At 40.9% G+C, this 22,746-nt stretch overlaps 1 protein-coding gene across 1 annotated transcript in view; it reads left to right on the top strand.

Annotated features, from left to right (window-relative positions):
* The first annotated feature begins 773 nt into the window (after positions 1 to 773).
* CHRNA5 (cholinergic receptor nicotinic alpha 5 subunit) overlaps positions 774 to 22,746 on the top strand; it is a 60,645-nt gene continuing 38,672 nt past the window's right edge. Inside the window, exon 1 of the mRNA XM_067755192.1 lies at positions 774 to 1,093. Within this exon, the coding sequence (XP_067611293.1) occupies positions 967 to 1,093 (127 nt within the window). The 5' untranslated portion in view covers positions 774 to 966. The remainder of the gene's footprint in view (positions 1,094 to 22,746) is intronic.

The raw sequence follows: 22,746 nt of genomic DNA, 5'->3' as shown, positions 1-22,746 counted from the left end.
GGCTTGAATGAGTGTCAGAGCTGGACCTTCCAAGTCCTCTAGCTTATCCTCATCCTTTTAAGGATGAAGAAATAGGCCCAGAGAGGGAGGGTGACTTGCCCAGTGTCGCCTCGCTGGTCTTCTGTTGGGGATCACTTGGCTCTCATAACAGCCTTTTGAGGCAGCAAGCTGCGACTGGTATTTACCTCGCAAGGAGGAATTTAGTGGGCAGCAGTGTTGAGTGGAGAGAGCTTCAGCCAGGAGCCTAGGAGTAAGTGCCCTTCCACTATGTTTCAGCCTCCCGCCTGTTTCCTTTGCGTCTCTCATCACAACTCAATAACTTTATTTATGTTTACTGGTTTTCTGTCTGCTGAGAGCAGTCTCTCTGTCTGGTTCCCCTCTTGGTGCTGGGCACGGAGCAGACATTAATTAATGGTAGTTATCATAGGTATGCAGCGGCTTGCCCAAGGTCACTCTGTGGTTAGACTAAGGACCCGCCTGTGATGCCATCCTCTGGCCTTGCCCTTCCTGGGACTCTGAGCTCCAACATCTCACCTGCCAGGTGTCGGGCCTGGAGGCGGGGCCAGAGTGGTGAGGAGGGGCCAGGTGTGAAAAAGGCGGAGCTAGAATGGATAGTGTGGGGCCAAAACCCGGGCCTGGGGAACGACTGGGCGGAACGGAGGCGGGGCTATGAGTAGGAGGGGCGGGGCCAGAGACGACGAGGCGGGGCTGGGCGGAACAGGAGGTGGGCGGGGACGGGGTTTGGGCGGGGCTAGGCTTCCTGAGCCTCTTCTCGCGCCCAGAGCCCGCCCAAATCCGGCGGGCAGTGGAGGCTACTCCGGCTTCGGCTGAGGAGCCGGTCAGCCCCTCCCCAGCCGCTGCTAGCCTTTGGCTCCAACCCACACTCCCGGCTCGGTCCCTCGAGTCCGCGTTGCCCACGCGGCCGTCGCGAGGCGGCTCCCTGCATTCCCGCGCGGGTCCCGGGCGATGGCTGCGCGGGGGTCGGAGCGCAGGGTCCTCAGCCTCGGGCACCGCCCGCTCCACTTCCTCCTCGTATTTCAGCTGGTCGCCGGGCGCTGGGGTCCGGAGGGCGCGGGAGGCGGCGTGCCCGGAGGTGAGCCTGGGCGACGGATGGCGGTCCGTGGGTTCGTCCTCGGAGCGGGCGGCGGGGCTCAGGGCCGCCGGGGTGCGCCGGGCGGGGACCGCGGGGAGGCCGGGGCAGCTTCACGCCGGTGCCCGGAGAGCCGCGAGGCTGCGGCCCGCACCGAAAATCTTGTTATACGGAGGGCGGTTATATTTTTCTCCTGGGGGTTTGGGGTGAGGTTTCAGTTTAAATGCTCAGATGTGTTCATTTAAATGCAGAGAAAAGGCCTCTTTGAATTTTGTTCCACGACCCGCATCACTGGAGACTGCTGTGTACTTCGATACAACTTTTTCAATAAAAGATGCTGTCGTTATCCAGCAGGGCTTTCCTTCCTTGGTTTCAGCTGGGCTTCCCACGTAGTTACTTTATTCACAGGCAACTGTGAAGGCTCCTTGGACTTAATACTAGGGATTAGGATTTGATCTTCTACCCCTTGGCCCCGTCCTCCTCCCCAACTCGCCCCTTAGCATTTGAAATCTTCCCTTTTGCCCGAAGATGAAACATGTTAGCTGTAGAAGGCTGGGCAGAGGGCTAACCATTTGCATCCTAAATTCCTCCCTAGCATCTTGGAATAGAGCTTTTCCCCAGCCTTCTCTATTTCAAAATGTTGTGGACAGGAATAGAAACAACAAAAGAAAATGCTTAGTTCTTTTTAAAATTCAAAGCTTCAGAAAGTTTGAGTCTGCCCTCTCAACACCTTGAAGAAAAATACTACTACTTATGGAGCACCTATGGTGTGATCTAAACATAGAAAAAGTAAGACTCCTTTAAGCAAGAGGTAAAAGCTGAAGTTCACTACACCAGTATTTCAAATTTTATGAGTGAGGAAACTTTATTTGGGTATAAGCAGAAGCTTTTCTTGTTTTTCCTTCCTTAAGGTTTTTAAACTCTGATTCCTGATTCCTAAAATTCTAGTCTTTTTAAAAGACTAGAATTATTTATTGCAGGGTGTATTGCAACGAAGACTGTAGAGGAAGAACGTGGAGGATGATTTAAACAAATAAATCCTGTGCAGAGAGAGTCATAGTTTAACAGAAAGAAAGGAATGTGATTTTGGAGCCAGGCAAACCTGGGTTCAAATTATAACTCTGGTGTATCTTGACTTGGACAAGCTTGTCTCAGCGGTCCTCCTTCTTTGAAAAATGGGGATAATACTGCTTACCTCTGAGTCATTTTCAGGATTAAATAATACGTGTGAAATGCCAGGCACTCTGCCTGGCACTCTAGAAAACAGTAGTCTCTACTCCTTTTGGTGAAAGTGGAACTTCTTTCATCTGTTTTAATATAAAACATTGTAGCCAAGATTAAATGGTGTAAATAGCTATCTGTTCATGCTTGGTGTACAGTGTTATATCCAAACAATCCGAGCTGATTAATTCCTTCCTGCCCCCACTCTTCTTAGTGAATACCTCCCTTATAATAACCATCTTGTTGGATTACATTTATATATTTTTTTCTCTTGGTCCCACATGAGCTCCTTAAGAACTGTGATCTTATGTGTATCTTTGTATCTCTAAAACCTAGCGTATTGCAGCAGTCCAGTAAATGTTTGTGGATGAATGAATGGAACAGTAAGATCTCTCTGGATATCAGTTTCCTCATCTGTAAGAGGAGGGATCATGAAAAGCTTCCCTCTCAGACTCTAAAATGCCAAGATTCTGATGCTCTTAGTAAGTGATCATTTGAAGAACAAAGTGATATTGAAAGAATGATGGAATTGCACAGTTGCTCCTAATTGTTAATATGCTTTTGTGTAAAACTGCTGAAGTACTGTCTGGAATTGGGAGACCTGTCATTAATTTGCTGTGTTTCCTTTGGGCATATTGCTTGACCTTGCTGAACCTTTAGTTCTCCATTTTTAAAATTAGAAGGTGGTAGTGGATGGATTTCAGGTCCTTCCAACTATAATTAATTTTATATTTTATTGTTTTCATATTCATCTCAGGATCTTAATAACTCTTCTTTGTGATTTTCTGTGAGCCAATCTCTAGGAAAAGAAAATGTCTAGTCTGCCAGCAGCCATACTTATTTGGCTGGTGGAAGGTTACAGAGCTGTGAAAGATACTCAAGAGGCAATTTTGTCTGTATTAAAGTATAGATAATTAACCTAGTATATTAAGATAATACGAGCCTTTTAAACTGACCTGACCATGATTACAAGAGTGATTTATGGAAATTAGATAGTCATTAGTCAGTTATATTTCTTAGCTGTGTAGTTGTGTGACATTTTCAATGGTTGAAACTTTATTATTAGTATATGTAGGGGCTGAGTTCTGTTTCATTCAAAGGAAAATAAAATAATTATTTCATAGAAAATGAGAGCTGTGAAAGATTCTTTTTCTTCTCACCTTTAGTCATTTTCATTAACATCTTAAGAAGCTAATAGAAATACACGTATAGCGACTGTCCTCTCTACTTTTGTTATGATTATATCCAAAAGAGTATCTGGATGCCTTATGTAAGGATATAAACTTTTCATGCAGTTTAATTTGAAATTAAAAACTATTTTTGTTTCCTTGCAAATACTAAGTATGCTTTATGAGCTAGACTAAGCACCTGGAAGATAGGGTTTTATTTGTGTATCTCCTGAAACGTTTCAGACGAGTTTGTAAATGTAGCTTATGGATGGAACTTCAAAAAGGTTTTCAGTCATTTCTCAGAATAGGGTTTTTTTTAACCTATAATCTACAAATTAGATCTAGTAAGTAATTTTTATAATTAGGATATGAGTTTTTAGCACAGTAATTTAAGTACAAAACGTTTTTCTTCTAAAAGCATTATTTTTCTCCCCTAAGAATTGCAATTAAATTCTTTCAGATGTAATTTTAAGTTTAATATTAAATAAGCATGTCTTGACGATGAGAGTTGGTAAATACTGGAATAGTTTTGGAAAAAAGGTTACAATTTGTTTCTTTAGAAAACTGCTCTCCAGAACAGCATAGGTATCGTTTTATAATGACAATATAAAACTAGTCTGCTCTGTTACTAAAATTTTAATTTAAATGTTCTGTTTCCATTTTGGGGAAGGATGATATTATTTCTCCTGTGTTTAATTCAGTGACCTCATGTTCTTTTCTTCTAAAGAAGAATTATAAAATATAGACTTTTACCAATAAAAATAGGAATTACATATGAATATTTGAATTCTGACAAAAAGGACAATATGAACTTCTGATATTTCTTTTTATTTTACGATCAACAGTGTATATGCGGGGTTGGGCAAAACTGCTTTTCCTCTCAGTCAGCGCTTCTCAACCTCTGACATTTGGGGCCGGATATTTCTTTGTTATGGGAGATTGTCCTTTGCCTTGTAGGTTGTTTGGCAGGAAGCTTGGCCTCTATCCACGAGATGCCAGTAGCAGCCACCAAAAAATACCTCCAGATATTGTCAAATGGGCTTTTGGGGACAAAATTGTCTCCCTCTTCCCCCACCCTTGAGAATCACTGCTCTGTCTTGTAGACCAGGGCTCCTCAAACTTTAATGTGCACAGGATTCCTCTGGGGATGTTGTTATAATGCAGGCACTGGTTCAGAGGTGGGACCTGAGGTTCTGCATTTCTCACAAGGCCCCGAGTGATATAGATGCTGCTGGTCAGAGTACCACACTTTGAGTAGCAAGGTTGTAGACAGTTTCCCATTCATATGAATTGGATGGATTTTTAAGAGGATCCAGTGATAGTAACTATGGAAACAGAGAATTTACAATGAATTATATAGCCCAAACAGGATAAGGCCAATAGAAACTAAGCACTATCCCACCAGCCTAACAAATAGAGCTGTCTTCCCATTTCCATGTTTCCTTCCAGTCCCCACTATTCATTCATATTTGGACAATCCTAAGGAGGAAATTTGCAAGAGTCTTTTTTTTTTAATATTTTAAGTTTATTTATTCATCTTATTTATTTTTGGCTGCGTTAGGGTCTTAGTTGCCATGCGTGGGCTTTCTCTAGTTGTGGCGAGCGGGGGCTACTCTTCGTTGCGGTGCACAGGCTTTTCAGTGTGGTGGCTTCTCTTGTTGTGGAGCACGGGCTGTAGAGCGCAGGCTCAGTAGTTGTGGTGCACGGGCTTAGTTGCTCCGCGGCATGTGGGATCTTCCTGGACCAGAGCTCGAACCCGTGTCCCCTGCATTGGCAGGCGGATTCTTAACCACTGCGCCTCCAGGGAAGCCCTGCAAGAGTCTTAATCAAGGTCACACAGGCTGTAGTGAACTGAGGCAACTTCATGTTCCATTGGGTGTTTTAGTTCATGACACTGTAAATATATTAGCTCATAATACATATTTATTGCCTGTTGAGAGGTGTCAAATTACGATAGTGAACTCTGCATTTATTCAATCTGATGGTGCTTAAACTTTTAAAGTGTGCAAGTTGTCTCTTCTTGAAAACTATTGCCTGGACCTAAATTTAACACTGCCTAAGGTCATTTTCTTACTGCAAGTGTTCTGAGAGGGCAAGATGTTAAATTAGGTTTGCTAAAGCTTATCAGTTACAGAGAAACTTTATCCGATAATTCTGTGATAAAAATCAATAGAAAATACAATGAAAATCCTAGAGTGAAAAAAAAACCCCTCTGCATTTCATCTGTAACACTTAAAATAATGACTGGTAAGCATACCTATTTGCCACATTGAAAATGTTGGATATAGTATGCATTTCTTCTCGTTTACAAAATGCTTGGTTATGTTCACTTTTTTATCTTGCTATTGCTTAAAATAGCCCTCCTAGCACTGCTGCAGAGAGGATCTTTAAAAAAGGTATACAAGACACTTTTTGTTAACTTAAAAAACATACAAGCAGACTTGTAGGGAAAGATTACTCTAGGAATGCCTTAATTATGAATTGAGTATATATAATATATGTCACTGTTACAAACCTTTTAGATACGTTATCTTATTTCTTCCTATGGTGACCTGTAAAGGAGAAAGGGAAGGCTATTGGCAGTAACCAGCAAAATTTACAACATGTATACCTTGACTCAGCAGTTCTACTCCTGCGAGTTGGTGTCATAGAAGTCCTTGTACAAGGATGTTAACTACAGCATTTTTCCACTGTAGCATGGTTAGAAATAACCAAAAACTAAAGACTGTATAAATGCCTACCAGTGGTGAAAGCTTACATAAATTATGATACACCCATAACCCAGACCGCTTTGCGGCTTATGAAGAAAGTGAGATGGATGGATGTACATTGACCTAGAGAATTGAATGACAGAAGCAAGTCGCAGAAGTTAAAAAGAAAACATTTGTTCTTCCTCTGTGTGTGTGTGTATTTTAAGATGTGTACACAACAGACTTAACAGTGGTTAGCCTTGCAGGAAGGGAGATAAGGAGGAGGAGAGGGAGATTTCCTACTCTTAATGTGCTTTTGGTTGGAATCTTGACAACGATCATACATTACTTTTGTCACTAAAGTATTACTTTTCTTAAGATTTTTTAAAATGTGGACCATTTTAAAAGTCTTTACTGAATTTGTTACAACATTGCTTCTGTGTTTTATGTTTTGGTTTTATGGCCACGAGGCACGTGGGATCTTAGCTCCCCAACCAGGGATTGAACCCGCACCCCCTGCATTGGAAGGCGAAGTCTTAACCACTGGACCCCCAGGGAAGTCCCTAAATACTATTTTGAGAACAGAAACAAATCTGGGTTCTACTTCTACATCTGCTGCTTACTAGCTACTGTTGTTAGACCAGTGACTCTCAACCAGGGGCAGTTTTGTGCGTCCCTCCCTCCCCGCCACCAGGGGATATTTGGCGATGTTTGGCCATGTTTTGGGTTGTCACATTGAGGGGGTGGTATATGCAGTGGATGGAAGCCAGGGATGCTGCCAAACATCCTGTAGTGCATGGGACAGCCAGCCCCGTGTAACAAAGAACTATCTAGCCCAAACCGTCAATAGTGTTGAGTTGAGAAATTCTTTGTTAGACTTCAGGGCTGCAGCCATGTTCACATATGCAGGGGGTGCCCTTCACATTGTGGGGTGTTCTCGGCATAGCCATACAGTTTATAATTATGATATGATGAAAGTAAATGAATATGCAAACTTGTCCCCAGGAAGGCAGGCACCAGAGTTTTCTGCTTTACCTCTAGCACCTAACAGAGGCTGGCATGGGAAGCAGGCACTCAACAATTGTTGAATGAATGAATGAGCTAAACTAGGTATTACATGTTAGGCTCTAATATACTCAGGTTGTAGCAGATGCTAAAGATTTAAGAAGAATTTATGGAAAAAAATTAAAATTATAGCAGGTGTTGTCTGCTAATTTATCTTTATCTAAAGATTGGCAAAGGACTACTATTATTCATATTTAGCTGCAGAACACCTTGGCTGACTTTTTTCAATACTTTTTGATAAGAAAATCATGATTCTTCATGGAAGAATGCCAATAGAGGACACTATTGTGTCTTATCTTCCTAGAATTGGTTTTAAAAATCCTTATCTATTTAGCTACCTACCGAATTTAGTGGAACAAACTTTAAAAAGAGTTTTAAACTACCTTAGACACTACCTGACATAGTGAGATAATGTACTTTTTCATTTTTTCCGCATAACAAGTGAGGCAGCAAAGCAGAAGTTATCCCTTTTATTAATGTTTTATAGTGGAAAAACTCAAACATACACAAAAATCCTCAAGTATAACAAACTGAAGAGTTCTTGCCATTTAACAGTTTTCAACATTTTGCCAACAGATATCCTTATTTCTGTAAATTAGAAAATGGGGGGGATTCCCTGGTGGCACAGTGGTTAAGACTTTGCGCTCCCAATACAAGGGGCCCAGGTTCGATCCCTGGTCAGGGAACTAGATTCCACATGCATGCCAGAACTAAGAGTTTGCATGCCACATCTAACGAGCCCACTGGACGCAACTAAGGAGCCCGCAAGCCGCAACTAAGACCCAGTTCAACCAAATAAATAAATAAGTAAATATTAAAGAAAAAGAAAAGAAAATGGGGACATATGGAATTTAACACCTATTTAGTGGTGCCGAGTGTTCAAATTATGGTTTTCAGCTTTGCGGTTTTGTGCCGTTTCTTAATCATCATACTAAAATTAAGGATCAAGGTTACATTTCTTTGAAAATATATGTGGTTTCAGTAAGTGACTTAAAAGTGAAATTTCTTCGATAAGTCATTCTTTTAATTCCTCAAACCTGAGACAATACGAGAGTAATGATACTTGGAGTTACAAATGGATTTGTAAAACCCAAATTTAAATTTCTCAGAGTTAATGGCAGTATATATATTTGCACTTTTTACGTATTTAATTTAGTTTTTCTCTTGTATTTTTAACTACTTCAGAAGAATTGCCCATTAATTATTTTTATTGTTGTTCTTGTCCTATTTTCAGTGTGCTTCACAGTTTGGTTCTCTTTGTTTTTCTGAGATATGTGATTTATGTGCTGTTAGTAGGTTGGTATTCTACTTATTGTTACTAGCTGTAAAGGATATAGACTTGAGGAGAGCTATTCACTGAACTGTCATTGCACTGTGTTGAGAGTGCCTGATGCCACAGACATGTTCTTCCTTCTTTTTTTTTTGCAAGGTCCTGTTGTCTAGATTAATCTGTAGGTAGATGATCTTTCTTGGCTATCATGGAAGTTTTAGGTAGAAATCAGTAGCTCTGCAGGCAGTGATTGCTTTTGTGGTAATATTTTTGTGTGTTTGCCTTTTGAGGTCTGTCAGGTATCATTACTTTAGCAATCATATATGGACTAATAAGAATGACTCTGTGGGGGCATTTATAGGAACAATTTTATTTAATCCTCACAATAACCTTATTAGGTAGGTATTGTTTTAGACCAGTTTTACTGATGAAAAAACTAATATGCCAAGAGGTTAGGTAACTTGCCTTCAGGTCAGACAGTAAGTATTAGAGGCTAGATAGAACCCAACCTGTGGACTTAAAATCCTGAGTTCTTAGCTAGTATGTTATATTAACTCTCTTCATATTCAAATCTGAGTAAAACAAGGTCTCTCTAACTGCAAGAAGCTGTCTAGTGACTCGTAATCCTTAACAGCAAAATTGTGTATCTCTTGTGACAGTTGCTTTCACAACCAATGATGAAATTCTGAATTATTACAGATAAATGGGAATCATCAGATGGTACTGACTCCTTTACCCATTCATATATTCATTCAACAAATGGAGCACCTACTATGTGCCAGTATGTTGTTGGGTGATGGGGTTATGATGGTGAATAAAACACATTACCTGCTGCCATTCGTTTCCACCACAGTGGGGAAGACAGACTTTAATCAGATACATCCAAGATTGTATAATTACACCCCAGATAAGGAACACGGTTCTCTGCAGAGGAACCTAATGGAGACTTTGGAGGCAGGACAGAGTCCTGAAGAAGTTGAGATTTGAAGGATGAGTAGGAGTTAGCTAGGTGAAGGGGAGGGAGGACATCTCAGAAGGGAAGAAGAGTACTCCTTACAGGAGGGAATAGTGTTGTGTGTTTGAGAAGCTGAACTGGCCATGTAGCTGGAGAGAGCAAAGGGGAGAGGCTACAGGGGACAGACCGGGCAGCGTTTGGCCTTAAGGATTTTGGTCTATCTTAATGGAATGCTACAGAAGGATTTTAAGCCAGGGTGTAATATCAGATTTGTGTTTTGAAAAGATCACTTGTGTATCAGTGCAGAGAACCAATTGGAGGGGGCTAAGAAATTGCATGGACACCACTTAGGGCAGTAGGCTTGCCCTTGTCCTGATGAGAGATGCAGATAGCATGTGCTAGGATGGTGGCCATGAAGCTGTTAAGAAGTGGATGGATTTGAGAAATATTTAGGAGGTAAAATCAATAGTTTCCTTGTGGATTGGCAATGCAGGTGGTATGAAAGATGACTCCTAGGTTTTTAAGTTGTGGAACTAGGCAGATGCTGGGACCACTCACTGTGATGGGGAACACCATCAGGGGACCATTTTGGGGAAGATCATGAATTTGGTTTTGCGCATGTTGATTTCATATAGATTAGAGAACTGTGACATATGGAGGTTAACAGGTAACTGGTGGTGCTGAGTATTCAAATTAAAGCTTTCAGCTTTGTGATTCTATGTCCCTTCCTCTTCATACTAAAATTAATGAGCGAGATTACATTTTTTTGAAACTATGTGTGGTTTCACTAAATGACTTGAAATTTTTTTGGGAAATGGGTATTCAGGTGTGGACCGAGAGGAGAGGTCTGTATAGAGATACAGATTCCGTGAAAGCAATCTCTCTTTTTCCTTAAGCTTATTTTAGTTGTTGTACCCTTCAAAATGACCTTTTGGGATTCTCTGTTGTAAATAAATGGAGAACTAGAGTAGAATTTCTAGAATCTGCACTGTTGAGTGCAATTTTATAAGCCTCCTGAAAAATTACTAAAAGTAATTGTTGGGTACCCTAAAAAAATTCCCTGCCAAAGTAAGGATTAGATGTGCTTAAGCCAGTAGTTTCTGAAAGACTGTGCTTGATTGGTGTTTCTGAAAGTGTGTCCTGAAAACGCAAAGCATCCCAGAGGTCTATCAGGTGGTCAGCACTGGAATGACATTTTTTGCATACATTTTACATACTTGAAACGTAAGATTAATTGTGCTTTTTTAAACATGTGTGTGCCATTGTGTTCTTAATGTTTGCATTTTTTTTTTTTTTTTGCGCGCGTTACGCGGGCCTCTCACTGTTGTGGCCTCTCCCGCTGGAGAGCACAGGCTCCGGACGCGCAGGCCCAGCGGCCATGGCTCACGGGCCCAGCCGCTCCGCGGCATGTGGAATCCTCCCGGACCGGGGCACAAACCCGCGTCCCCTGCATCGGCAGGCAGGCAGACTCTCAACCACTGCGCCACCAGGGAAGCCCAATGTTTGCATTTTTAAAGAATGTATATGTAACGAATTGTCCTTGCTAACATGTTAACCTTGTGGAGTTTCGCCAGGCTTCATGTAATTTAAGGGTAGTTATTGACATTAGCTATTGCATTATATTCCATTTTTAAAAAATGGATCAGTGGCTCGAAAATAGTGATGATGAATAGTAATGTACGATTCAGAATTTTGCTATAATGTAGTGTGTGTACAGAGTATAAATCTATACGTGTTGGGACAAATGTACCTGCAGATATGGTGATTTCACATGTACTCCCCCCAAAGGAAAGCAAAACAATGATTAGCTGGCAATCAGATTTCACCCTATCAGTAATCCATTCCCCAGTACCCAGGGGTTATTTTATTGTGAAACTTTGTCAAATAATGGCAGCCCAGAAAGCATTTGTGACATTTTCAAAGGATAGCAGCCTCTCTGGTGAACCAGTTATTTTCTTGAATAAATATAAAATAACTTTACAGTACAAAATTAATGAATTTTGTTGCTGAAGAGGCCAAGATCCCAGAGACGACATTCAGAGTAGAATGATTTCCATGCGCCCAAAAGGGCTTTAAGGCCTGCTAGTGGTAAGCAGCTTGTGAAGCCAGGCACAAGTTATTCTGCTAGAAGAGAAAGCAGAGTGACTATTACTAAAGTCCCTTTATTAAATGACAGTGCTAGGGACTTCCCTGGTGGCACAGTGGTTGGAAATCCGCCTGCCGGTGCAGGGGACACGGGTTCGAGCCCTGGTCTGGGAAGATCCCACATGCTACAAAGCAGCTAGGCCTGTGTGCCCCAAGTACTGAGCCGGCACTCTAGAGCCCACAAGCCACAACCACTGAAGCCCGGGCACGTAGAGCCCGTCCTCTGCAACAAGAGAAGCCACCGCAATGAGAAGTCCACGCACCGCAACAAATAGTAACCCCCGCTCGCCGCAACTAGAGAAAGCCCATGCACAGCAACAAAGACCCAGTGCAGCCAAAAATAAATATATTATAAATTAATTAATAAATGACAGTGCTAGATGTCACATGGTATTTTTTTTTTGTGGTACGCGGCCCTCTCACTGTTGTGGCCTCTCCCGTTGCATAGCATAGGCTCCAGACGCGCAGGCTCAGCGGCCATGGCTCACGGGCCCAGTCGCTCCGCGGCATGTGGGATCCTCCTGGACCGGGGCACGAACCTGTGTCCCCTGCATCGGCAGGCGGACTCTCAAGCACTGCGCCACCAGGGAAGCCCTGTCGCATGGTGTTAATAGCATGCCAAGTGGAAGAGCTATTACTATCACTTGTGTGCTTTCTGGTATTTTGCTTTTTGGTTAGACAAAACCACTAAATGCAGAGTACGAATCATCCTCTGGTTTATGCCTGGTACGTATGAGGGAGGTGTGCTGGGTGGCATTTTATTTTTATCCCTGAGGACTCAGGTTACAGAAGAAGAGATTTTAAATTCCTTTTGGATCCTTTTGTGATCTCTGATGTAGACTGGAAAAGGGTGTTGAGAACAGCTCTGACAGCACCAAGTCTGTGGGCAGCAGGGAAGGGTGTAGCTCTGCAAGTAAGCGGTGTTGCACGGCGTGGCCGGGTCCTGCACTTTCATTCACAGAGAGCAGCTGGTGGGGACAGCATGCTTCCTGATCTCGGTTCAGTGTTGAAGGAGATATTAAACAGTTGTGAATAAGAGCAGATCACAGGCACAGGCGTGTCTTTCAGCCTGGTTCATGAAGAAATGGGCACTCTGTGTAAGCCTCTGCTTTTCTGCATTGCACTGTCCTGGTTCTCAAGGGGAAAAGTGCACACATGAGTTCTTAAACTTGTGGGATTTGAGAGAAACATTTTTTTCACGACATTAATAATGCCATTTTTTCTGATTTCTGATGTTCTCAAGTAGCGTAGCTCCTTGGTACAGTCATATCTTGAATAGTTAGAAGTGATCTATCAAATTTAGTTTTGAGGATGTCAGTGTGACAAGATCATATTTTTGAAATATTAATGCCCTCTTTATGTTGTTCCTGGTTTTTCCTTTTACCTCTTGGCTCTTCCCCCTACCTGCTCAAGCTAGCTAATTCTGTGCTCATACTTCAGAGAAGGAACGTGATGTGCCAGCAGACAGTGGGTCTAGGAGTTCATTTTTGCCTTTTTCAGTTTCAAAAACTTGGACCGTAGAGGGCAACTTAGCATAGGCTACATAATGTTAGAGCACAGCTTTTCCTTGATAGGAGGAAATAATTCCTTGGGCTTGCGGAGGAGGAAAAGACAGAAGAGATGGACAGGAGAAAGAGTCAGTAGGACTCAGGGTGAAGGGACTGGGCTTGAAGGACACTGGGATAGAAGCCCGTATAAAGCCCATATGATGCAGCACTCAAGGTCTTTTTTCAGTTCCCTGTTTTTTTAATATTTATTTATTTATTTGGCTGCGCCTTGTCTTAGTTGCGGCACGCGGGATCTTCTCTGCTGTGTGCAAGACCTTCATTGCAGCATGCAGGATCTTTTAGTTGTGGTATGTGGGGTCTAGTTCCCTGACCAGGGGGTCGAACCTGGGCCCCCTGCATTGGGAGTGTAGAGTCTTAACCACTGGACCACCAGGGAAGCCATAGGATTTTCTTAACTAGTAGAAATGAAAAATAAGAAATCAGTTAACCGGACTTCCCTGGTGGCGCAGCGGTTGAGAGTCTGCCTGCCGATGCAGGGGACACGGGTTCGTGCCCCAGTCCGGGAAGATCCCACATGCCACGGAGCGGCTGGGCCCGTGAGCCACGGCCGCTGGGCCTGCGCATCCGGAGCCTGTGCTCCGCAACGGGAGAGGCCACAGCAGTGAGAGGCCCGCATACCGCAAAAAAAAAAAAAAGAAAAAAAATCAGTTAACCAAGGGGCCTGACCTATGACTCAAGCACCAATCATAAAGATAGATGGTGAAAGATGATAGCACCATCCACCTTACTACTAAGGTCCAGTTCTTATATAAAAATAGTTTTTCATGGGGCTTCCCTGGTGGCGCAGTGGTTGAGAATCTGCCTGCCAATGCAGGGGACACGGGTTTGAACCCTGGTATGGGAAGATCCCACATGCCACGGAGCAACTAGGCCCGTGAGCCACAACTACTGAGCCTGCGCGTCTAGAGCCTGTGCCCCACAATAAGAGAGGCTGCGATAGTGAAAGGCCCACACCCCACGGTGAAGAGAGGCCCCCGCACCGCGATGAAGAGTGGACCCCGCTTGCCGCAACTAGAGAAAGCCCTCGCACGAAACGAAGACCCAACACAGCCAAAAATAAATAAATAATCCTTCCCTCTACAAAAAAAATTTTATATATATATATTTTTTTCACTTTTATTCCAATAACTAAGTAATGTCAAAACTTTACCTAATGTCAGCAGTCTTCCTGTGTGCTGAACACACACTGAGATGTGGGAGAGTATAAGAAACTTGTAGCCTATCTGAGGAGTGTGGCTACTTGAGAATTATTTTTTTCATTGAGTTTGGTATTTTCCCCCTTTCCTTTTTTGTACTCTCCCTTTCCCATCTCTTCTCTCTCCCTCCTTCCCTAACCCACATGAATATCCCCCCATATAACCCTTGTTAATTACCCTTGTTGATTTAGTATGCAAAATGCCATAATTTTCCTCAGGCGTATATAATTATATAGGTAGATAGATATAGATAGATTTTAATAATTGATTATTTTACAAAAGTAGGATTACGTTATAGTCTCTTTTCTATCCCTTTTTTCTCTTTAACAATACCTCATGAAAATCCTGAAGGCTTTTGCTGTGTTTTGTTCAGTTCAAGTTTTTATTTGATGCAACTTATTACAAACTCCTTGTTTTGTTGTTGAAATTTCAGATGCCATCTCTGTGGGTGATAGTTTCAATTGTAGTTTTTTTTAATAATTAAAAACTTTAATGGTGGTTTAAAAAATACATAGCATAAAATTTACCATCTTAACCATTTTTAAGTTCAGTAATATTAAGTATATTCACATTGTTGTGCAACAGATTGCCAGAACTTTTTCATCTTGCAGAGCTGAAGCTCTATGCCCATTGAACAACTTTCCATTTCTTTCTTCCCCCAGGCCTGGGGAACCACATTCTACTTTCTGTTTCTGTGAGTTTGACTACTTTAGATACTTAATGTAAATGGAATCATGCAGTATTTGTCTTTTTGTGGCTAGCCTATTTCACTCAGCATAATGTCCTCAAGGTTCACCCATGTTGTAGCCTGTATCAGAATTTCCTTCCTTTTTAAGGCTGAATAATATTCCATTCTGTGTATATATCACATTTTGTTTATCCATTCATCTATAGATGGACATTTGTGTTGCTTATACCTCTTGTAAATAAAGCTGCTATGTACATGGGTGTGCTAATATATCTCTTTAAAATCCTGATTTCAGTTCTTTGGGAAATATACTCAGAATTGGAATTTGTGGATCATATGTAATTCTATTTTTAATTTTTTGAGGAACTGACATATTGTTTTCCACAGCGGCTGTACCATTTTACATTCCTACCAGTGCTGTACAAGGGTTCTAACTTCTCTACATCCTTGCCAGCACTTGCTACTTTCTGTTTGTTTAATAGTAGCCATCTTACTGGGTTTGAGGGGATATCTTGTGATTTTTCTTTTAAAGATTGTGTAGCTAGCTTTTTTTTTTTTTTTTTGGCTGTGTTGAGTCTTCATTGCTGCACATGGGCTTTCTCTAGCTGGGGCAAGCAGGGGCCACTCTTCTTTGCAGTGTGCAGGCTTCTCATTGCGGTGGCTTCTTTTGTTGCAGAGCACGGGCTTTAGGCGCGTGGGCTTCAGTAGTTGCAGCATGCGGGCTCAGTAGTTATGGCACATGGGTCCTAGAGCCCGCAGGCTTCAGTAGTTGTGGCACATGGGCTTAGTTGCTCCGCGGCATGTTGGATCTTCCCTTAACAGGGATCAAACCCATGTCCCCTGCATTGGCAGGCAGATTCTTAACCACTGTGCCACAGAGAAGTCCCCATCTTGTGATTTTTCATTTACATTTCTCTAATGATTAGTGATGTTGAACATCTTTTCATATGCTTGTTAGTCATTTTAATGTCATCTTTGGAGAAATGTGTATTCAAGTCCTTGGCCAATTTTTTAATTTGGTTATTTGGGGGTTTTGTTCTTGTTGAGTTGTAGGGGTTCTTTACATATTCTGGATATTATCTCCTTATCAGATATATGATTTTCAAATATTTTGTCCCTTTCCAAAGGTTGATTGCAAAGAGACTGTTTCGTATTATTATTTTTTTAACATCTTTATTGGAGTATAATTGCTTTACAATGGTGTGTTAGTTTCTGCTGTATAACAAAGTGAATCAGCTATACAAATACATATATCCCCATATCTCCTCCCTCTTCAATCTCCCACCCACCTTCCTCCCTATCCCACCCCTCTAGGTGGTCACAAAGCACGAGCTGATCTCCCTGTGCTATGTGGCTACTTCCCACTAGCTATCTGTTTTACATTTGGTAGTGTATATATGCACATGCCACTCTCACTTCATTCCAGCTTCCGCTTCCCCTTCCAGTGTCCTCACGTCCATTCTCTACATCTGTGTCTTTATTCCTGTCCTGCCCCTAGGTTCTTCAGAACCATTTTCTTTTTTCTTTTAGATTCCATACATATGTGTTAGCATACAGTATTTGTTTCTCTTTCTGACTTATGTCACTCTGTATGACAGACTCTAGGTCCACCCACCTCACTACAAATAACCCAATTTCATTTCCTTTTATGGCTGAGTAATATTTCATTGTATATATGTGCCACATCTTCTTTATCCCTTCATCTGTTGATGGACAGTTAGGTTGCTTCCATGACCTGGCTATTGTAAATAGAGCTGCAATGAATACTGTGGTGTATGATTCTTTTTGAATTATGGTTTTCTCAGGGTATATGCCCAGTAGTGGGATTGCTGGGTTGTTTGGTAGTTCTATTTTTAGTTTCTTAAGGAACCTCCATACTGTTCTCCATAGTGGCTGTATCAATTTACTTCCCACCAACAGTGCAAGAGGGTTCCCTTTTCTCCAAACCCTCTCCAGCATTTATTGTTTGTAGATTTTTTTTTTACATCTTTATTAGAGTATAATTGCTTTACAATGGTGTGTTAGTTTCTGCATTATAACAAAGTGAATCAGTTATACATATACATATGTTCCCATATCTCTTCCCTCTTGCCTCTCCCTCCCTCCCACCCTCCCTATCCCACCCCTCCAGGCGGTCACAAAGCACCGAGCTGATCTCCCTGTGCTATGCAGCTGCTTCTCACTAGCTATCTACCTTACATTTGGTAGTGTATATATGTCCATGCCTCTCTCTCGCTTTGTCCCAGCTTACCCTTCCCCCTCCCCATATCCTCAAGTCCATTCTCTAGTAGGTCTGTGTCTTTATTCCTGTCTTACCCCTAGGTTCTTCATGACATTTTTTTTTCTTAAATTCCATATATATGTGTTAGCTAACGGTATTTGTCTTTCTCTTTCTGACTTACTTCACTCTGTATGACAGACTCTAGGTCTATCCACCTCATTAAAAATAGCTCAATTTCATTTCTTTTTATGGCTGAGTAATATTCCATTGTATATATGTGCCACATCTTCTTTATCCATTCATCTGATGATGGGCACTTAGCTTGTTTCCATCTCTGGGCTATTGTAAATAGAGCTGCAATGAACATTTTGGTACATGACTCTTTTTGAATTATGGTTTTCTCAGGGTATATGCCCAGTCATGGGATTGCTGGGTCATATGGTAGTTCTGTTTGTAGTTTTTTAGGAACCTCCATACTGTTCTCCATAGTGGCTTTACCAATTCACATTCCCACCAGCAGTGCAAGTGTTCCCTTTTCTCCACACCCTCTCCAGCATTTATTGTTTCTAGAATTTTTGATGATGGCCATTCTGACTGGTGTGAGATGATATCTCATTGTAGTTTTGATTTGCATTTCTCTAATGATTAATGATGTTGAGCATTCTTTCATGTGTTTGTTGGCAGTCTGTATATCTTCTTTGGAGAAATGTCTATTTAGGTCTTCTGCCCATTTTTGGATTGGGTTGTTTGTTATTGAGCTGCATGAGCTGCTTGTAAATTTTGGAAATTAATCCTTTGTCAGTTGCTTCATTTGCAAATATTTTCTCCCATTCTGAGGGCTGTCTTTTGGTCTTGTTTATGGTTTCCTTTGCTGTGCAAAAGCTTTGAAGTTTCATTAGGTCCCATTTGTTTATTTTTGTTTTTATTTCCATTTCTCTAGGAGGTGGGTCAAAAAGGATCTTGCTGTGATTTATGTCATAGAGTGTTCTGCCTATGTTTTCCTCTAAGAGTTTGATAGTTTCTGGCCTTACATTTAGGTCTTTAATCCATTTTGAGCTTATTTTTGTGTATGGTATTAGGGAGTGATCTAATCTCATACTTTTACATGTACCTGTCCAGTTTTCCCAGCACCACTTATTGAAGAGGCTGTCCTTTCTCCACTGTACATTCCTGCCTCCTTTATCAAAGATAAGGTGACCATATGTGCGTGGGTTTATCTCTGGACTTTCTATCCTGTTCCATTGATCTATCTTTCTGTTTTTGTGCCAGTACCATACTGTCTTGATTACTATAGCTTTGTAGTATAGTCTGAAGTCCGGGAGCCTGATTTCCTCCAGCTCCGTTTTTTGTTGTCAAGATTGCTTTGGCTATTTGGGGGTCTTTTGTGTCCATACAAATTGTGAAATTTTTTCTTCTAGTTCTGTGAAAAATGCCACTGGTAGTTTGATAGGGATTGCATTAAATCTGTAGATTGCTTTGGGTAGTAGAGTCATTTTCACAATGTTGATTCTTCCAATCCAAGAACATGGTATATCTCTCCATCTATTTGTATCATCTTTAATTTCTTTCATCAGTATCTTATAATTTTCTGCATACAGGTCTTTTGTCTCCTTAGGTAGGTTTATTCCTAGATATTTTATTCTTTTTTTTGCATTGGTAAATGGGAGTATTTTCTTGATTTCACTTTCAGATTTTTCATCATTAGTGTATAGGAATGCCAGAGATTTCTGTGCATTAATTTTGTATCCTGCTACTTTACCAAATTCATTGGTTAGCTCTAGTAGTTTTCTGGTAGCATCTTTAGGATTCTCTATGTATAGTATCATGTCATCTTCAAACAGTGACAGCTTTACCTCTTCTTTTCCGATTTTGATTCCTTTTATTTCCTTTTCTTCTCTGACTGCTGTGGCTAAAACTTCCAAAAGTATGTTGAATAAGAGTGGTGAGAGTGGGCAACCTTGTCTTGTTCCTGATCTTAGTAGAAACGCTTTCAGTTTTTCACCATTGAGGGTGAGGTTGGCTGTGGATTTGTCATATATGGCCTTTATTATGTTGAGGAAAGTTCCCTCTATGCCTACTTTCTGCAGGGTTTTTATCATAAATGGGTGTTGAATTTTGTCGAAAGCCTTCTCAGCATCTATTGAGATGATCATATGGTTTTTCTCCTTCAACTTGTTAATATGGTTTATCACATTGATTGATTTGCGTATATTGAAGAATACTTGCATTCCTGGAATAAACCCCACTTGATCATGGTGTATGATCCTTTTAATGTGCTGTTGGATTTTGTTTGCTAGTATTTTGTTGAGAATTTTTGCATCTATATTCATCAGTGATATTGGCCTGTAGTTTTCTTTCTTTGTGTCATCCTTGTCTGGTTTTGGTATCAAGGTGATGGGGGCCTCGTAGCATGAGTTTGGGAGTGTTCCTCCCTCTGCTATATTTTGGAAGAGTTTGAGAAGGATAGGTGTTAGCTCTTCTGTAAATGTTTGTTAGAATTTGCCTGTGAAGCCATCTGTTCCTGGGCTTTTGTTTGTTGGAAGATTTTTAATCACAGTCTCAATTTCAGTGCTTGTGATTGGTGTGTTTATATTTTCTATTTCTTCCTGGTTCAGTCTCGGAAGGTTGTGATTTTCTAAGAATTTGTCCATTTCTTCTAGGTTGTCCATTTTATTAGCATACAGTTGCTTGTAGTAATCCCTCATGATCTTTTGTATTTCTGCAGTGTCAGTTGTTACTTCTCCTTTTTCATTTCTAATTCTTTGATTTGAGTCTTCTTCCTTTTTTTCTTGATGAGTGTGACTAATGGTTTATCAATTTTGTTTATCTTCTCAAAGAACCAGCTTTTAGTTTTATTGATCTTTGCTCTCATTTCCTGCATTTCTTTTTCATTTATTTCTGATCTGATATTTATGATTTCTTTTCTTCTGCTAACTTTGGGGTTTTTTTGTTCTTCTTTCTCTAATTGCTTTAGGTGCAAGGTTAGGTTGTTTATTCGAGATGTTTCCTGTTTCTTAAGGTAGGATTGTATTGCTATAAACTTCCCTCTTAGAACTGCTTTTGCTGCATTCCATAGGTTTTGGGTCATTGTGTTCCCATTTTCATTTGTTTCTAGATATTTTTTTATTTCCTCTTTGATTTCTTCAGTGATCACTTCGTTATTAAGTAGTGTATGGTTTAGCCTCCATGTGTTTGTATTTTTTACAGATCTTTTCCTGTAATTGATATCTAGTCTCATAGCGTTGTGGTCGGAAAAGATACTTGATACAATTTCAATTTTCTTAAATTTGCCAAGGCTTGATTTGTGACCCAAGATATGATCTATCCTGGAGAATGTTCCATGAGCACTTGAGAAAATTGTGTATTCTGTTGTTTTTGGATGGAATGTCCTATAAATATCAATTAAGCCCATTGTTTAATGTATCCTTTAAAGCTTGTGTTTCCTTATTTATTTTCAGTTTGGATGATCTGTCCATTGGTGAAAGTGGGGTGTTAAAGTCCTCTACTATGAATGTGTTACTGTCGATTTCCCCTTTTATGGCTGTTAGTATTTGCCTTATGTATTGAGGTGCTCCTGTGTTGGGTGTGTAAATATTTACAATTCTTATATCTTCTTCTTGGATCAATCCCTTGATCATTATGTAGTGTCCTTCTTTGACTCTTGTAATAGTCTTTATTTTAAAGTCTATTTTGTCTGATATGAGAATTGCTACTCCAGCTTTCTTTTGGTTTCCATTTGAATGGAATATCTTTATCCATCCTCTTACTTTCAGTCTGTATGTGTCCCTAGGTCTGAAGTGGGTCTCTTGTAGACAGCATATATATGGGTCTTGTTTTTGTATCCATTCAGCCAATCGGTGTCTTTTAGTGGGAGCATTTAGTCCATTTACATTTAAGGTAATTATCAATATGTATGTTTCTATTCCCGTTTTCTTAATTGTTTTGGGTTCGTTATTGTAGGTCTTTTCCTTCTATTGTGTTTCTTGCCTAGGGAAGTTCCTTTAGCATTTGTTGTAAAGCTGGTTTGGTGGTGCTGAAGTCTCTCAGATTTTGCTTGTCTGTAAAGGTTTTAATTTCTCCATCAAATCTGAATGAGATCCTTGCTGGGTAGGGTAATCTTGGTTGTAGGTTTTTTCCCCTTCATCACTTTAAATATGTCCTGCCTCTCCTTTCTGGCTTGCAGAGTTTCTGCTGAAAGATCAGCTGTTAACCTTATGGGGATTCCCTTGTGTGTTATTTGTTGTTTTTCCCTTGCTGCTTTTAATATGTTTTCTTTGTATTTAATTTTTGACAGTTTGATTAATATGTGTCTTGGCGTATTTCTCCTTGGATTTATCCTGTATGGGACTCTCTGTGCTTCCTGGACTTGATTAACTATTTCCTTTCCCATATTAGGGAAGTTTTCAACTATAATCCTTCAAATATTTTCTCAGTCCCATTCTTTTTCTCTTCTTCTGTTGGTGTGTTTAATGTTGTCCCAGAGGTCTCTGAGACTGTCCTCAGTTCTTTTCATTCTTTTTTCTTTATTCTGCTCTGCAGTAGTTATTTCCACTATTTTATCTTCCAGGTCACTTATCCGTTCTTCTGCCTCAGTTATTCTGCTATTGATCCCATCTAGAGTATTTTTAATTTCATTTATTGTGTTGTTCATCGTTGTTTGTTTCATCTTTAGTTCTTCTAGGTCCTTGTTAAATGTTTCTTGAATTTTGTCTATTCTATTTCCAAGATTTTGGATCATCTTTACTATCATTATTCTGAATTCTTTTTCAGGTAGACTGCCTATTTCCTCTTTATTTGTTAGGTCTGGTGGGTTTTTACCTTGCTCCTTCATGTGCTGTGTGTTTTTCTGTCTTCTCATTTTGCTTATCTTACTGTATTTGGGGTCTCATTTTTGCAGGCTGCAGGTTCGTAGTTCCCGTTGTTTTTGGTGTCTGTCCCCAGTGGCTTAGGTTGGTTCAATGGGTTGTGTAGGCTTCCTGGTGGAGGGGACTCGTGCCTGTGTTCTGGTGGATGAGGCTGGATCTTGTCTTTCTTGTGGGCAGGTCCACATCTGGTGGTGTGTTTTGGGGTGTCTGTGGACTTACTATGATTTTAGGCAGCCTCTCTGCTAATGGGTGGGGTTGTGTTCTTTTCTTGCTAGTTGTTTGGCATAGGGTGTCCAGCACTGTAGCTTGCTGGTTTTTGAGTGAAGCTGGGTACTGACGTTGAGATGGAGATCTCTGGGAGATTTTTGCCGTTTGATATTATGTGGAGCTGGGAGGTCTCTTGTGGACCAGTGTCCTGAAGTTGGCTCTCCCACGTCAGAGGCACAGCACTGACTCCTGGCTGCAGCACCAAGAGCCCCTCATCCACATGGCTCAGAATAAAAGGGAGAAAAAGTAGAAAGAAAGAATTAGTAGAAGTAGAAAGAAAGAAAGAAAGAGAAAGGAAGAGAGGAGGGGGGAGTGAGGAAGGAAGGCAGGAAGGAG

This window comes from Pseudorca crassidens, chromosome 1, assembly GCF_039906515.1.
Source record: "Pseudorca crassidens isolate mPseCra1 chromosome 1, mPseCra1.hap1, whole genome shotgun sequence".
Lineage (NCBI taxonomy): Eukaryota > Metazoa > Chordata > Mammalia > Artiodactyla > Delphinidae > Pseudorca > Pseudorca crassidens.
This window is presented reverse-complemented; position numbering and strand designations above follow the sequence as displayed.